The sequence below is a fragment of the Pseudophryne corroboree genome, chromosome 4 (genome assembly GCF_028390025.1).
Source record: "Pseudophryne corroboree isolate aPseCor3 chromosome 4, aPseCor3.hap2, whole genome shotgun sequence".
NCBI classification, from domain to species: Eukaryota; Metazoa; Chordata; class Amphibia; order Anura; family Myobatrachidae; genus Pseudophryne; species Pseudophryne corroboree.
This window is the reverse complement of record NC_086447.1, coordinates 323543243-323561563: the sequence shown is the minus strand read 5'-3', so window position 1 is coordinate 323561563 and position 18321 is coordinate 323543243. Positions and strand designations below refer to the sequence as shown.

At 47.5% G+C, this 18321-nt stretch overlaps 1 protein-coding gene across 1 annotated transcript in view; it reads right to left on the bottom strand.

Annotated features, from left to right (window-relative positions):
* Window positions 1-18321, bottom strand: part of RFC4 (replication factor C subunit 4) — a 138853-nt gene that overhangs the window by 20256 nt on the left and 100276 nt on the right. Inside the window, exons 7-8 of the mRNA XM_063916350.1 lie at window positions 17497-17617; window positions 9399-9524 (exon numbers count right to left, since the gene is read on the bottom strand). Coding sequence (XP_063772420.1) covers window positions 9399-9524; window positions 17497-17617 — 247 coding nt within the window. The remainder of the gene's footprint in view (window positions 1-9398; window positions 9525-17496; window positions 17618-18321) is intronic.

Genomic DNA, 18321 nt, shown 5'->3' with positions numbered 1-18321 from the left:
ACCCAGAGAAAAAATTCCAGATCCCTAAAAGAATTCTCATTGCTTTCCCTTTCCCTGAAGAGGATAGGAAGACATGGGAAAACAGACCTATAGTAGAAGCCTCTGTTTCTAGGCTGTCTAAAAAGGTGGGTTTCCCTGGTTCAACCGGCTTAAAGGAGCCGGCTGACCGCAAGATTGAGACTACGCTCAAATCACTATACACTGCTACAGGCGTGGCTTTAAGGCCCACTATTGCTTGTGTGTGGATTTCTAAAGCCATAGTAAAGTGGTCAGGCACCTTACTAGAGGACTTAGATATTATAGATAGAAGTGACACCGACTTGTTTTTACATCACATACAGGATTCTGCAGGTTTCATGGTGGAGGCCATGAAGGACATTGGCCTGCTTAATGCAAGGGCTACTTCCATGGCAGTATTGGCACGCAGAGGACTCTGGCTACGCCAATGGACTGCAGATGCAGAAACCAAGAAGAGTGTGGAGAACCTGCCCTTCACAGGTCAGGCACTATTTGGGGAAGGATGGATTTCCACGGCGACTGCAAGTAAGTCGACATTTCTTTCCTCAGCAGCAGCCCCGGCTTATCCTACGCCTACACTGCAGTCGTTTCGGACCACAAAAATAAAAAAAAATCCAAACCCCCTCCCACTTTCTTTAGAGGAGGCTGAGGAAAATAAAAAAAAACCCTGCACCAACAGGTTCCCAGGAACAGAAACCAGGTTCTGCTTCCTCAAAATCTTCAGCATGATAGTAGACCTCCCAGCCTGGAGATAGGGCAGGTGGGAGCGAGACTAAAAGATTTCAGTCACGTCTGGGCGTTATCATGCTTAGACCCCTGGGTGACGGATATTGTTACCCAGTGGTACAGACTGGAGTTTCAGGAACTCCCACCTCACAGATTCTTAAAATCAGGCTTACCAGCTTCGCTGACAAAGTGCAATCCTACAGGAAGCTATTCAAAAATTGGTACGATCAAATGTCATTGTTCCAGTTCCACCTCACCTAAAAACCAAGGGTTATTACTTAAATCTGTTTGTGGTACTGAAACCGGACGGTTCAGGCATGGCTTTTATTGAAACTGAAGTTGTTGAACCCCTATTTGAGGGTTTTTTAATTCAAGATGGAGTCTCTGAGAGCGGTGATCTCAGCTCTGGAGGAGGGGAAATTCCTAGTATCCCTGGATATCAAGGATGCGTACCTTCACATTCCGATCTGGCCGCCTCACCAGGCCTATCTACGGTTTGCACTGCAGGACTGTCACTATCAGTTCCAGACGTTGCCATTTGGCCTCTCCACAGCACTGAGGGTGTTCACCAAGGTCATGGTGGAGATGATGCTTCTCCTCCGCAAACAGGGAGTGAACATAATTCCATATCTGGACGATCTGCTGATAAAGGCATCTTCCAAGGAGAAGCTGTTGCAGAGTATTGCACTCTCAACTCAACAACTCCAGGATCATGGGTGGATCCTGAACCTTCCAAAGTCACATTTGGAACCGACAAGGAGACTGCCCTTCCTGGGGAGGATACTCGACACGGAAGTGCATAGGGTGTTTCTACCGGTGGAGAAAGCGTTGGTGATCCAATCAATGGTCCGGGATGTCTTGAAACCTCCACAGGTTTCGGTTCATCGGTGCATTCGCCTTCTGGGGAAGATGGTAGCCTCCTACGAAGCTCTACAATACGGAAGGTTCCATGCACGGTTCTTCCAGCTGGATCTCCTGGACAAGTGGTCGGGATCGCATCTTCACATGCACCAGCGAAAACGCCGGTCCCCGAAACACAGAATTTCACTCCTCTGGTGGCTGCAAACTTCTCACCTGCTCGAGGGCCGCAGGTTCGGGATCCAGTATTGGATTCTTCTAACCACGGATGCAGGCCTCAGAGGTTGGGAGAAAAACTTCCAAGGAAAGTGGTCAAGTCAGGAAGCTGTCCTGCCAATAAACATTTTGGAATTAACGGCAATATACAACGGCCTTCTACAAGCGGCGCATCTTCTGCAAGATCGAGCCATTCAGGTTAACTCGAACAACGTCACAGCGGTGTCCTACATAAACAGGCAGGGTGGAACGAAGAGCAGGGCTACACTGTCAGACGTAACAAGAATCCTCGTCTGGGCAGAAAGACACGCACTGGCGCTGTTGGCGATCTTCATTCTGGGAGTGGACAACTGGGAAGCGGACTTCCTCAGCAGACGCGATCTCCATCCAGGGGCCTCCACCCAGTGATATTCGCAGAGGTAACAAGCCGATGGGGTGTACCTCAGATAGACATGATGGCCACTTGCCTCAACAAGAAGCTTCGGAGGTACTGTTCTAGGTCAAAAGACCCACAAGCAGTGGCAGTGGTTGCCCTGGTAACTCTCTGGGTGTTCCAGTCGGTGTATGTGTTCCCTCCACTTCCACTCATCCCAAGGATTCTCAAACTAATAAAAAGAACAAGAGTTCAGGCGATCCTCATTGCTCCGGACTGGCCAAGGTGGGCTGGGTACGCTGATCTTCTGGCATTACTGCTGAAGGATCCGAGGCCCCTTCCTCTTTGCGAGGACCTTCTACTACAGGGATCATTCGCCTATCAAGACTTTCCGTGGGTACGTTTGACGGCATGGAGGTTGAACCCTTGACCTTAGCTCGAAAGGGCATTCCGAACAAGGTTATTCCTACTCTGATCCAAGCTAGGAAGGGGGTAACGTCTAAACATTACCATCGGATTTGGAAAAAGTTTATGTCTTGGTGTGAATCCAAGAAGTTTCCTATCGTGGAGTTTCAACTGGGACGTTTTCTCCTCTTTCTGCAAGCAGGTGTGGATGTGGGCCTACGCTTAGGCTCCATCAAGGTCCAAATTTCGGCCTTGTCCATTTTCTTCGAGAAGCAATTGGCTGCTCTCCCTGAGGTTCAGACATTCATGAAGGGAGTTCTGCACATCCAACCACCCTTTGTGCCTCCTACGGCACCATGGGATCTTAATGTGGTGCTGCAGTTCCTGCAATCGGATTGGTTTGAACCTTTACAGGGGGTTGACATGAAGTTTCTTAGTGGAAGGCGGTCACGCTGTTGTCCTTGACTTCTGCACGATGCGTGTCAGAATTGCGGGCATTGTCGCATAAGAGCCCCTACTTGATTTTCCATGAAGACAGAGCTGAGCTCAGAAAGCGTCAGCAATTTCTCCAAAAGGTTGTGTCGGCTTTTCAGATCAACCAACCTATTGTGGTGCCACTGGCTACTGACACCTCGATTACCTCAAAGTCCTTGGATGTCGTGCGGGCTTTGAAAATTTATGTGAAGAGGACTACTCGTCACAGGAAGTCGGACACACTATTTGTCCTTTATGATCCCAACAAGATTGGGTGTCCTGCTTCGAAGCAGACATTTTCTCGCTGGATCAGACTTACTATCCAGCATTCTTATTCTACGGCAGGATTGCAGATTCCAAAATCTGTTCAGGCCCACTCTACTCGTAAAGTGGGTTCTTCCTGGGCGGCTGCCCGGGGTATCTCGTCTATTCAGCTTTGCCGAGCAGCTACTTGGTCAGGGTCGAACACGGTTGCAAAGTTCTACAAGTTCGATACTTTGGCCTCTGAGGACCTCAAATTTGGTCAATCTGTTCTGCAGGAACCTCAGCACTCTCCCTCCCGTACTGAGAGCTTTGGTACATCCCCATGGTACTAAATGGACCCCAGCATCCTCTAGGACATAAGAGAAAATAGGATTTTAAATTACCTACCGGTATATCCTTTTATCGTAGTCCGTAGAGGATGCTGGGCGCCTGCCCAGTGCTTCGTATTCCTGCTTTGTTACTTGGTTCAGTATTGTTGTTCAGCCATTGCTGATTTGTTCAAAGTTGGTTAGCTTGGCTTTCCTTTTTGTTATGTTTGAGTCTTGTAGGAGTGGCATAGAGGGAGGAGCCAGCCCACACTATTAAACTCTTAAAGTGCCAGTGGCTCCCAAAGGACCCGTCTATACACCATGGTACTAAATGGACCCCAGCATCCACTACGGACTACGAGAAAAGGATTTACCCGTAGGTAATTAAAATCCTATTTTCTCTAGCATCCATAAGGAATATTTAGTACGAGGGGGACATCCCAAAGCTTCCAGAACGGGTGAGAATATGCGGAGACTTCTGCAGCACCGCTTGCCCAAACTGGGTATCCTCTCTGGCCAGGTAATTAAACCTGTAGAACTTCACAAAAGTGTTCTTCCCCGACCAGGTAGCAGCTCGGCACAGTTGCAAAACAGAGACTCCACGTGCAGCCGCCCAGGAAGAGCCTACCGATCTTGTAGAGTGGGCCTTCAGAGACTTAGGAACAGGTAAGGCTGCCAACACATAGGCCTGTTGGATAGTAAGCCTAAGCCAACGAACAATGGACTGCTTCGAAGCAGGACAACCCTTTTTCTGTGCATCATAGAGCATGAACAAGGAATCCATCTTTCTGATCCGAGCTGTTCACTTGACATAGATCTTCAAGGCTCGCACAGCATCCAATGCCTCCAGAGGAGCAGAATAATCAGAACTGGACGGAACCAAAATAGGTTGATTCAGGTGAAATACAGAGACAACCTTCGGCAGGAACTGCTGTGTAGTCCGGAGCTCCGCACTCTCCACGTAAAAGACCCAAGTATGGACTTTTACACGATAAGGCCCCCAATTCTGAGACACATCGAGCAGAAGCCAGGGCCGGTAACATCACTGTCTTCCATGTGAGGTACTTGTCTTCCAGTCACCAGAGGTTCAAACCATGAGGACTGTAGAAAATCCAACACCACAGTCAAATCCCAGGGCGCCGTTGGTAGCACAAAAGGAGGTTGCATGTGGAGTACCCCTTGCAAGAAGGTCTGCACTTCTAGCAAAGCCGACAATTTCTTCTGGAAGAAAATGGAAAAAGTTGAAATATGTACCTTAATGGAACCCAGACGCAAGCCCTTAACCACACCAGCCTGCAGGAAACGTAAGAAACGTCCCAAGTGGAAGTCTGGGATACGTGCTTTCCTCGCACCAAGAGACATATCTCCTCCAGATAGGATGATAGTGTTTTGACGTCACAGGTTTCCTAGCCTGAAGCATGGTAGTAGTAACCTTTTTGGAAAGACCCTTGTGAGCTAGGATGTTCTTAAGTCCGGGTAGACTAACGGTGCTTGTTGAAGAAGATCTCTTCTTAGTGGTAGAGGCCAAGAGTCTTCGACGGACATGTCAAGAAGATCCGCGTACCACGCCCTCCGAGGCCAATCCGGGGCAATGAGAATTGCCTGGACTACTTGATTCCTTATTCGCTTGAGCACCCTTGGGAGCAACGGAATCGGCGGAAACAGGTAGACCAGCCGGTAAGGCCAAGGCGACGTCAGTGAATCCACTGCCCTCGCCTGAGGGTCCCTGGTTCGTGAGCAATACCAGTAAAGCTTCTTGTTGAGTCGAGAAGCCATCATGTCTATTTGTGGGCAGCCCCAGCGGTGGATGACCTGCTGGAACACCTGATGGTGGAGTCCCCACTCCCCCAGGTGGAGATTGTGACGACTTAGGAAGTATGCTTCCCAGTTGTCCACACCCGGAATGAAGATTGCTGACATGGCTCTTGCATTTCTTTCCGCCCAGAGGAGTATCTTTGACACCTCTCGCATGCAGGCTCTGCTTTTTGTCCCTCCTTGTCGATTGATATAGGCTACTGCTGTGGCGTTGTCCGACTGTACTTGGATTGCGTGATCCTTGAGCAGAAGAGAGGCCTGAAGCAGAGCATTGTAAATCGCCCGAAGTTCCAGACTGTTGATCAGAAGGAGGCTTTCGTGGGCTGACCACCTGCCCTGGAACTGCGCCCCTTGGGTGACAGCTCCCCATCCTCTTAGACTCGCATCTGTCGTGAGGAGGGTCCAATCCTGAAACTCCAGCCTTCCAGGAGATTGGAGGACTGTAACCACCACAGGAGGGAAATCCTGGCCTGAGGGGATAGCCGGATTAGCCGGTGCATCTTTAGATATGAGCCGGACCACTTGCTCAGGAGATCCAATTGAAATGTTCTGGCATGGGACCTCCCGTATTGGATTGCCTCGTATGAGGCGACCATCTTTCCCAGCAATCATATGCAAAGATGGATGGACACTCGAGTAGGTCGGAGCACCATTCGGACCATCTCCTGAAGTGTTATCGCCTTGACCTCTGGTAGGAACATCTTCTGTACCACGGTATCCAGCAACCTCCGCAGGAACAGGAGCCACTGAGTTGGCTCCAGGTGAGAATTCTGTAAATTGAGGATCCACCCATGGTGTGACAGAAGATGGAAAGTGCGGTCGATATGGAGCAATAAAAGCTCCCTGGATCTTGCTTTTATCAGAAGATCATCCAGGTAAGGGACCACATTGACCCCCTGGACACGGAGTTGGAACATCATCTCCGCCATCACCTTTGTGAAAACCCTCTGAGCTGCGGACAGGCCGAAGGGCAGGGCCTGGAACTGGTAGTGATCGTCCAGCAGGGCAAACCTCAGGTACGCCTGATGAGGTGGCCAAATCGGAATATTAAGGTAGGCATCCTTGATATCCAGGGAGACCATGAATTCCTGTTCCTCCAGGCCCGCAATCACTGCTCGTAAGGATTCCATTCTGAACTTGAAAACCTTCAGGTAAGGGTTCAAGGACTTGAGATTCAAAATAGGCCTTACCGAACCGTCCGGTTTCGGTACCACAAACAGGTTGGAGTAATAACCCTTGCTTTATTGTGGTATTGGTACTGGAACAATGACGTGGGACTGGACCAACTTTTGGATGGCCTGTTGCAACATAAACCTGTATATCCTCCAAAGCTGGTAAGCTTAATTTGAAAAATCGTTGGGGAGGAGCACCGTCGAACACCAGCTTGTAGCCCTGAGAAATGAGATCCCTGACCCAGGTATCCTGGCAGGAAGCCTCCCAGACGTGGCTGAAGTAACGCAGTCGAGATCCCCTCGGGGTGGGTGGACACCGTTATGCTGAGGCCTTAGCATAAGCAGAACTGGTGGTCTGGTCCGGAGAGCTGGTGCTTGCAGGTTTTCTTGACTTACCTCTGGTGCCTCTAGTTGCATTTGAGGCACCTCTGGCCTTAGATCGAAATCTGTTAGAACAAAAGGACTGCACAGACGGCCCTGTGTAGGAGCATCTCGCCGGCGGGGCCCCAGAGGGGAGAATCGTGGATTTCCCTGCCATTACTTTGGAAATCCACGTATCCAACTTAACCCCAAAGAGCCATTCCCCCGAAAAGGGGAGGGATTCCACACTGCGCTTTGATTCTGCATCTGCAATCCACTGACGCAACCACAAAGCCCTGTGCGCTGACACTGCCATGGCAGAAGTCCTAGCATTAATATTTCCCATCTCCTTGAGCGAGTCACACAGGACGCGTGTAGTGTCCTGAATGTACTAGAGGAGAGTCCCCATAGTGACCAGGGGCATAGCCCCGGAGAGGCCCTCTGAGTAGCCCACGTAAGAATGGCATGGGACATCCAGCTATGACCGGCCTTTGCTATACACCTGCTGCCATGAAATAGATTTCAGTGTACTCTTATTTTCCGGTCCCCAGGATCCTTTATGGTAAAGGAGCCCGGGGCAGGCAGCACGGCCTTTTTAGACAGTCGAGAGACTGATACGTCAACCCCTGGGGGTTCCTCCCAAAACGTCTTGCCTGCAGGAGCAAACGGGAAAGTGCGCAAATGGGACATTTTCTGTCTGGATTTTTCCAGGCCAACTTGAATAGGTCATCTAACTCTGCAGAATCAGGGAAAGAGACAATAGGTTTGTTTTGTGCAAAGAAAAATGACTGCTGTGACGCAGCGTCCTTTAGAGGGAGCTTTAACACGTCCCGTATAGCCAAGATTAGGGGTCCAATACACTGAGCAGAATGGGATCCAAGTCCTCCCCATCCTCCTGTATATCCTCATCTGTATCAGAGAAGGTGGACCACGCGTTTGTGGGCCTGCATGGGGGGGGGGGGGGGGGGGGGGGGGCTGTGTAACATCTGCCCTAGCAGCTAGGTCTGCAACAGCTTGTTGTAGTAGCTGAGTTATCTGTACATTTGCAGTGAGTTGGGATGACATATCAGACATCATAGTTTTAAGAGACCCTAGCCAGTGGGGCTCTGGACCCTCACACCCCCAGCCGCTTCACTGATTTGTGAAGATTGGCTGCATTGTTCACAAGAAACAGAATCAGAACACAGGAAGCAGCGGAGGGACATTCCTGGGCTAATCTGCCAGTTGTACAGGGAGGAAGAGAACATAACAGACACACATAGCAGAGACAGACACACAAAGAGAGTGAGAGAGAGAGATTGAAACTGACAGAATCCAGGTGAATTGCCCATAACTGACTGACCGACTGTCAGAGAGGAAGATCATTTTTTTCTTACATGCAGACCAAAATATTTAAAAGGAAATTGAGATTCTAGATTTCACTTGAAGGATGGAAATTAAGATTCTAGATTTCACTTGAAGGAAGTTAAAGTTTAGGAGCTCTGTCTTTTGAGTATTCCTTTTACACTGTGAGTCTGAATTCCGATAAGAGAGTGCAGGGAGGGAAGCATTGTTGCTGGCTGACTGTAAGCAGTATGTCATCGTTCTATAGTGATTTTATGCTATTGTTTCACTGATTTTATGCTGCCAAGGGATTTGATGAACACCACAAAGAAAAATGGGAAGCGGGTGCAATCTTGCCTAGTGCTGTTTAAAGATGTTAAATGAGGTAAAAGTTACAAAATTTGCTAACGCCCTAATTTCAGATGTGCAATATGACAAAATACATGAGAAATGTTCCCTTAAAGCCTGAAATATGAAAGGTGAGGAAATCCAGCCAAGAGAATAACAGACACAGAGCTTTGCATTTAATTACAGAAAAAATCAAATCAATGGAGCTAATTCAGAGTAAGGAGCAAAAAATAAATAAGAGCAACATGACAAAACAATGCTGCATTGCAGGTGGGGCAGATTTAAACTGTCAAGAGAAATTGAGAGATGGGAGGAGCATACCCTAGCTACCCTCCAATTTGAAACCAGCAATGGAGCTTCAGCCCAGTACTGGATCCCCCATAATCAGGGGAACCCGTGCTTGTTTATTTTTAACGAGCAGAATTAGGCAGACTGTCCGCTTAAAACATTTAAAAAAAAAAAAAAAATAATTCAGTTGGACAGTAAGTTGACTGGTCACCTGAAAAAGTTGATTCAGTCCTGGGAGTATTGTTTTAGATGAACAGACAAGTTGGCCAGTTGAATACAAAACTTGGACAGTATAGCGTCACCTTACCCTACATGACCTTGTTGTAAAATGGTTTACATCTGTATTGTTGTAGCTCTTCTCATTCATTGTTTATAAACAACCAAAATAAAGTACTATATATAGAAAAAAGTTGAAAACACAAGCAATAGTAGTAGTTGAGTACCATTTACCCCAGCTATTTCTGTTATCACATTTTCTGTAATTTCTTTTCCTGCGGTAAGCCTTGTGGCACTTTGTAGGAATGTGATTGCTTTCCTCAAGTCTCCTTCGGACACTTCAACCAGAGAAGTTATTGCCTACAAGAAAATACAGATATCACAAAATAAAGACTGGCCACTTCCAGTAACAAGTTTCTCTGCGCAAACAGCCTCTTCCTTTCCCAGTAACAGCTACTTTTTGGGTGCAGCACTATGATCTTTTGATGAAACGCTGCTTTATAGGATGGATAAACACAGGCTGGAAAGCAATACCCCTTTCACACCGTAGCTATAACCCAGTAAATTGCCATTTTTTAAGCCTTCCAAAACGGTTCTAGCTGCAGTGTGAAAGGGTCACTTTGAATTTACTGGTTACAGATTACTGGTATTTTAAACGGGTTAAAAAGCAGGGTCCTACACGGTTCAGACCCGTTTCATTGTGCAATGTGAAAGGCTCTGAAACGGTATTTCCAAACCACAGAAGATGATAGGCTGTCTCCATGCATGATGTCACCAGATAGAAGCAGGAAATAAACTGGAGGAAACACATGAGAGTGAAGAAGCATTTTATTATACAGAACACAGTTTAAAATGGCAAATTGGAGTGATGAGGAGCTTAGGATGAGATGGGATGAAGAAATTGCTAGACAAATCACTGGGACAGTGAAGGATGCAGTAATCTACAAAAACATGGTAAAGATGCTTGAAGCTGCTGGGTTCCATTGTACGACTAGCCAAATTATTAATAATTAATTATGTGTGGGCCAGAAAAGTCCACATAAAATGACAACCACTGTTTTCTATGGGAGAAACGGGTTCAGTGTGAAAGGTACCAAAACGGTAATGAAATGGTAATAATAAGAATTTACTCACCGGTAATTCTATTTCTCGTAGTCGGTAGTGGATGCTGGGAACTCCGTAAGGACCATGGGGAATAGCGGCTCCGCAAGAGACTGGGCACAACTAAGAAAGATTTAGGACTACCTGGTGTGCACTGGCTCCTCCCTCTATGCCCCTCCTCCAGACCTCAGCCCGGAAGAGCTGACACAATAAGGAAAGGATTTGGAATCCCGGGTAAGACTCATACCAGCCATACCAATCACACCGTACAACTTGTGATACTATACCCAGTGAACAGTATGAATAACAGCTGAGCCTCTCAACAGATGGCTCCAAACAATAACCCTTTAGTTAGGCAATAACTTTATACAAGTATTGCAGACAATCCGCACTTGGGATGGGCGCCCAGCATCCACTACGGACTACGAGAAATAGAATTACCGGTGAGTAAATTCTTATTTTCTCTGACGTCCTAGTGGATGCTGGGAACTCCGTAAGGACCATGGGGATTATACCAAAGCTCCCAAACGGGCGGGAGAGTGTGGATGACTCTGCAGCACCGAATGAGCAAACTTAAGGTCCTCCTCAGCCAGGGTATCAAACTTGTAGAATTTAGCAAATGTGTTTGAACCCGACCAAGTAGCAGCTCGGCAAAGTTGTAAAGCCGAGACCCCTCGGGCAGCCTCCCAAGAAGAGCCCACTTTCCTCGTGGAATGGGCTTTTACAGATTTAGGATGCGGCAGTCCAGCCGCAGAATGTGCAAGTTGAATCGTACTACAGATCCAGCGAGCAATAGACTGCTTTGAAGCAGGAGCACCCAGCTTGTTGGGCGCATACAGGATAAATAGCGAGTCAGCTTTCCTGACTCCAGCCGTCCTGGAAACATAGATTTTCAGGGCCCTGACTACGTCCAGCAACTTGGAATCCTCCAAGTCCTTAGTAGCCGCAGGCACCACAATAGGTTGGTTCAAATGAAAAGCTGATACCACCTTAGGAAGAAATTGGGGACGAGTCCTCAATTCCGCCCTATCCATATGGAAAATCAGATAAGGGCTTTTACATGACAAAGCCGCCAATTCTGACACACGCCTGGCCGAAGTGAGATATTTTAGTTCCACGGTTTTAAGTGGCTCAAACCAATGTGACTTAAGGAAATCCAACACCACGTTGAGATCCCAAGGTGCCACTGGAGGCACAAAAGGGGGCTGAATATGCAGCACTCCCTTAACAAACGTCTGAACTTCAGGCAGTGAAGCCAGTTCTTTTTGGAAGAAAATCGACAGAGCCGAAATCTGGACCTTAATGGAACCTAATTTGAGGCCCATAGTCACCCCTGACTGTAGGAAGTGCAGAAATCGACCCAGCTGAAATTCCTCCGTTGGGGCCCTTCTGGCCTCACACCACGCAACATATTTTTGCCATATGCGGTGATAATGGTTTGCGGTCACCTCCTTCCTAGCTTTAATCAGCGTAGGGATGACTTCCTCCGGAATGCCCTTTTCCTTCAGGATCCGGCGTTCAACCGCCATGCCGTCAAACGCAGTCGCGGTAAGTCTTGGAACAGACAGGGTCCCTGCTGCAGCGGGTCCTGTCTGAGCGGCAGAGGCCATGAGTCCTCTGAGATCATTTCTTGAAGTTCTGGGTACCAAGCTCTTCTTGGCCAATCCGGAACCACAAGTATAGTTCTTACTCCTCTCCTTATTATTCTCAGTGCCTTGGGTATGAGAGGCAGAGGAGGGAACACATAAACCGACTGGTACACCCACGGTGGCACTAGAGCGTCCACAGCTATCGCCTGAGGATCCCTTGACCTGGCGCAATATCTTTTTAGCTTTTTGTTGAGGCGGGACGCCATCATGTCCACCTGTGGCCTTTCCCAACGGTGTACAACCATTTGGAAGACTTCTGGATGAAGTCCCCACTCTCCCGGGTGGAGGTCGTGCCTGCTGAGGAAGTCTGCTTCCCAGTTGTCCACTCCCGGAATGAACACTGCTGACAGTGCTAACACATGATTTTCCGCCCATCGGAGAATCCTTGTGGCTTCTGCCATCGCCATCCTGCTTCTTGTGCCGCCCTGACTGTTTACATGGGCGACCGCCGTGATGTTGTCTGACTGGATCAGCACCGGCTGGTGTTGAAGCAGGGGTCTTGCCTGACTTAGGGCATTGTAAATGGCCCTTAGTTCCAGAATATTTATGTGTAGGGAAGTCTCCTGACTCGTCCATAGTCCTTGGAAGTTTCTTCCCTGTGTGACTGCCCCCCAACCTCGAAGGCTGGCATCCGTGGTCACCAGGACCCAGTCCTGTATGCCGAATATGCGGCCCTCTAGAAGATGAGCCCTCTGCAGCCACCACAACAGCGACACCCTGGTCCCTGGAGACAGGGTTATCAGCCGATGCATCTGAAGATGCGATCCGGACCACTTGTCCAACAGATCCCACTGAAAGATCCTTGCATGGAACCTTCCGAATGGAATTGCTTCGTAAGAAGCCACCATCTTTCCCAGGACTCGCGTGCAGTGGTGCACCGACACCTGTTTTGGTTTTTGGAGGTCTCTGACTAGAGATGACAACTCCTTGGCCTTCTCCTCCGGGAGAAACTTTTTTCTGTTCTGTGTCCAGAACCATCCCCAGGAACAGTAGACGCGTTGTAGGAACCAGCTGCGACTTTGGAATATTCAGGATCCAGCCGTGCTGTTGTAGCACTTCCCGAGCTAGTGCTACTCCGATCAACAACTGTTCCCTGGACCTCGCCTTTATAAGGAGATCGTCCAAGTACGGGATAATTAAAACTCCCTTTTTCCGAAGGTGTATCATCATTTCGGCCATTACCTTGGTAAATACCCTCGGTGCCGTGGACAGACCAAACGGCAACGTCTGGAATTGGTAATGACAGTCCTGTACCACAAATCTGAGGTACTCCTGGTGAGGAGGGTAAATGGGGACATGCAGGTAAGCATCCTTGATGTCCAGTGATACCATGTAATCCCCCTCGTCCAGGCTTGCAATCACCGCCCTGAGCGATTCCATCTTGAACTTGAACCTTCTTATATAAGTGTTCAAGGATTTTAAATTTAAAATGGGTCTCACCGAACCGTCCGGTTTCGGTACCACAAACATTTGGAATAGTAACCCCGTCCTTGTTGAAGGAGGGGTACCCTGATTATCACCTGCTGAGAATACAGCTTGTGAATCGCCTCCAGCACTGCCTCCCTGTCCGGGGGAGCTGTCGGCAAGGCAGATTAGAGGAAACGGCGAGGGGGAGACGTCTCGAATTCCAGCTTGTACCCCTGAGATACTACTTGTAGAATCCAGGGATCCACCCGTGAGCGAGCCCACTGGTCGCTGAAGTTCTTGAGACGGGCCCCCACCGTACCTGGCTCCGCCTGTGGAGCCCCAGCGTCATGCGGTGGACTTAAGAGGAAGCGGGGGAGGACTTTTGTTCCTGGGAACTGGCTGTATGTTGCAGCTTTTTACCTCTGCCTCTGGGCAGAAAGGACGCGCCTCTAACCCGCTTGCCTTTCTGGGGCCGAAAGGACTGTACCTGATAATACGGTGCTTTCTTTGGCTGTGAGGGAACATGGGGTAAAAATGCTGACTTCCCAGCTGTCGCTGTGGAAACGAGGTCCGAGAGACCATCCCCAAACAACTCCTCACCCTTGTAAGGCAAAACTTCCATGTGCCTTTAAGAATCTGCATCTCCTGTCCACTGCCGAGTCCACAATCCTCTCCTGGCAGAAATGGACATTGCGTTTATTTTAGATGCCAGCCGGCAAATATCCCTCTGTGCATCTCTCATGTATAAGACAGCGTCTTTAATATGCTCTACGGTTAGCAATATAGTGTCCCTGTCTAGGGTATCAATGTTTTCCGACAGGGAATCTGACCACGCAGCTGCAGCACTGCACATCCATGCTGAAGCAATAGCCGGTCTCAGTATAATTCCTGAGTGTGTATATACAGACTTCAGGATAGCCTCCTGCTTTCTATCCGCAGGCTCCTTTAGGGCGGCCGTGTCCGGAGACGGTAGTGCCACCTTTTTTGACAGACGTGTGAGCGCTTTATCCCCCCTAAGGGATGTCTCCCAACGTGACCTGTTCTCTGGCGGGAAAGGGTACGCCATTAGTAACTTTTTAGAAATTACCAGTTTCTTATCGGGGGAAGCCCACGCTTCTTCACACACTTCATTTAATTCATCAGATGGGGGAAAAACCACTAGTTGCTTTTTCTCCACAAACATAATACCCTTTTTTGTGGTACCTGGGGTAATATCAGAAATGTGCAACACATTTTTCATTGCCGTAATCATATAACGAGTGGCTCTATTGGAATGTACACTAGTCTCATCGTCGTCGACACTGGAGTTAGTATCCGTGTCGACATCTGTGTCTGCCATCTGAGGTAGTGGGCGTTTTAGAGCCCCTGATGGCTTTTGAGACGCCTGGGCAGGCACGGGCTGAGAAGCCGGCTGTCCCACATCTGCTATGTCGTCAAACCTTTTATGTAAGGAGTTGACACTGTTGCGTAATTCCTTCCACATGTCCATCCATTCAGGTGTCGACCCCGCAGGGGGTGACATCACATTTATCGGCACCTGCACCGCCTCCACATAAGCCTCCTCATCAAACATGTCGACACAGCCGTACCGACACACTGCACACACACAGTGAATGCTCTGACTGAGGACAGGACCCAACAAAGTCCTTTGGAGAGACAGAGAGAGAGTATGCCAGCACACACCAGAGCGCTATATAATGCAGGGATACACACTACACACAGTGATTTTTCCCCTATAGCTGCTAAAATACACAGTTTGCGCCTAAATTTAGTCTATTCATGAGGCAGTGAAAAGTATGGAGAAGTAAGCCTTTGGCAACCAATCAGCTGCTCCGTACAATTGTATAGTATGCAAATTCTAACAGTTACTTCAAAGCTGATTGGTTGCCATGGGCAACTACCCCACTGGCTCACTTTTCCACACTTTTCACTGCTTCATGAATAAACCCCAATATTCCACACACACCTAGGAGTTGCTCAGCAGTGGGAAACTCTGCTCTGCCATACTATATCGTGGTCCTAGCACAAGGAGTCAGGGCAGAATGGACCAAGGACTTGACTCATTGTTGTATGCTAAGCAGTGGTAGCTGCTACTGCTAAATTATGCTAATGCAACAGAAGGCATCTTGTGTAAATAGGCGTGCCAGCTTCTGTGATGCGCTGCTGCATCTGAAGACACAGCCATTGGATCACTTGCAATCTGAGTAACCTAGGTTTGAGGGGCCAGAAAAGCTACATCGGAAGACCCAGTGACACGCCCCCTGGTTTTGTAAAACGGTCCCCGTCACCACTCCCCAGATGGTTGCAGCAAGTCAATCATGCTGCTGCTTTGGGGCACTGCAATTGAGAGTAGCAGAGAGATTGGAGCATGCACCGATCGGTAAACATCAGAGTTGTGCATAAACCATCCAGAATAAGGCCTCAAGTGCGTCATTGAACTTATTAGTATGTACATCCTGGAAATATACAGCAGCTGGTATTTCTGTGCCTTGGGGAAAAGTAGCCAGGGAAGTGACCCAGGCAATACACCTTGCTGGAGGGCGGTGTACAAATGTCTCACATATCTAGCCTCAACACGCCACACAGCACGAGATGCCTGGCACAGGTGAGCCTCCAAATCCCAGTGCAACTCTGCTAGTGTCAGGCGTATTTATACCATAAATGCATCTAAGTCAAAACAGAATGCATCTACTACACATCAGAAGACTGTTGATTAATTTGATATGTGGCACTCATACTTCTGTGGGCTACTTAGGGGTGCATTCAATAACTGTCGGAAGCTGCTGTCTTGTCGGAAAGACAGCAGCTTCCGACAGAAAGAGGTCAGAAGGGGTTCCGACCTACTCAGAGGCAGTTTTTTTGTCTTGTCGACTTGTTGGAAAATACGTGGATCGGTGGAATAGTCGCCGATCGGCGTGCTTCTGTCGGAAATGGGGCCAAATCAGACAGCCGGGACCTGAGTGGCCGCGGTGGTGCATGTGTAAACAAGGAGCAAAAAACAGCGCCAGTGGGGTGTAAGGGGAGCTGGAGACAGGTTACCGTGGACAATATCAGGGGAGCGCAGAGTAAAGCAGTTAATGCGGCGAGACAGGTTAGTACATCCCACCCAGGGAGCGGTGCGGCTGGGGGAGCTGAGATCGGCAGTCGGCAGGGAGAGCTGGTGGCGGGGGGACATGTCTGCGGCAGCAGGAGGAGGGGGAGACAGTCGGATTTGCCCGTCCATTGAACAGGGGTTGTCGGATCCGTTCCGACAAATGCATTTCGGAATGGATTCGAATCTTATTGAATATACCCGTTAGTCTGCATATGAAGCATAACAGAACTTGGCATGGAAAAAAGCCATGGCCACTGCATCATGGCACCTTGTATGCAAATTCAGAGACTCAGTCGCACACAGATATAAAAGTGTCACCTATCAAATTAGTCAACAATGTCTCCGGGTGCTTCCCAGTTGCATCAAATACGCATTTTTGGCAAAAAAGAAAAGGACTCCTGACACTAGCAGAGTCTCAGAGGACTTGGCTGTTTGGCACAACTGCAGCAAAGATGTAGGAGGACCAGACTATGTTCCTTACTAAGGATACAGTAAATATAACTGGCTTGCCATAAGTTCCAATAAATTTTCTCCTGCTTTGCTGCTAATCTTCGCCATCTGCTTTAAGTTATTCTCTACGTCAACAACACAACTTAATATGCCTTCTTGTATTAGAGGTGTTAGATGCTGAACTCACCTTTTCATATATCTGTGGCCACAATTTTTATTTAGGCATCATATATATATAATAGCTTAGACGGTCCTGCATGACGTGGATTGTGATGTGGTAGGTTTAGAATTCCATTTTAATATTAGTTTAATAAAACATTTTTCATGAATGTTCAAACCAGCAGCTGGATATAGGTGCACTAATTGCTTATCTATAAGCACTATGATCTGCATGTCATATTTAAGTATAGATCTTGGATTGAGTAACATCTATAAACCAAAAACTACAAATAACCATGTCATACAACTCATAACAATTACACATTTTCGTGTTCTTGAATGCTTTCTATGCAATGATACAAACAAAACTGCACCAATGTGAGTTTTGTATGTGTAAGAAGAGCAAAATTATCAGAAAAAAACAAGGGGGGAAAAAACGCCAAACACACACATTACAACTTGAAACAATTACCTCATTTGTAATAGTCACATTTTCTTTTTGGCAAATATCCATCAGTCTTTGGGTTTGTATCTTATCAGCCAATGGTTTAAACCGAAATTTAGAACATCGAGATGTTAGAGGTTCAATTATTCTAAAAGAAAGGATAGGTATATGAAAGAACAAATGCAGCTATGGGCTTCTCTGGATGACGGTCTATAAAAATGTAAATTTACGTTAAAAAGGTGTCTAGATTGGTTACCACAAATTGACATTTAATAATTCAATAATACCAAAATCTGTCAAAAAGTCACTGAATTTTACAGGAATGCTGCCGTCTTTGGATAAATACTTTAAGTCTCCTAGATCATATTTGCCACAAATTACCAGTAACAGGCATTTCAAGAAAAATAAATAGAAGAATCCCTAACGTCAGAGGTTAAAAAAAAGAACCACCTGAAACAATCAAGTAGGCCCACTCCTATTTATGTTGCGTTTCCACACTTCCAAACACATTTCTAGGTCCCAAACATGGTGAATGAAGTTTTCTGGGGAATGAACCTGTGGCCACTTCAGATGAACTGGTATCCATCAGTATTTTGTTCCATCACCAAGGTATACAGTATATTTTATAACTACTAATCTGCTGACTGGAATTTGATAACATTAACTAGAAAACGCAGGAATCTGACCATATTAAATTCTATTAGTCTGCATTTTGTAGCATAGTTTGGCGTGAGTGGCATATAAATTAACACATATAGCGAATTTAACATGGACATCAGTAGTTACTTGGGAACTTTGAGAAATATGCCGAAACATAAGAAAAAAAAATCGGGGTGACTTTTGCGAATGTTC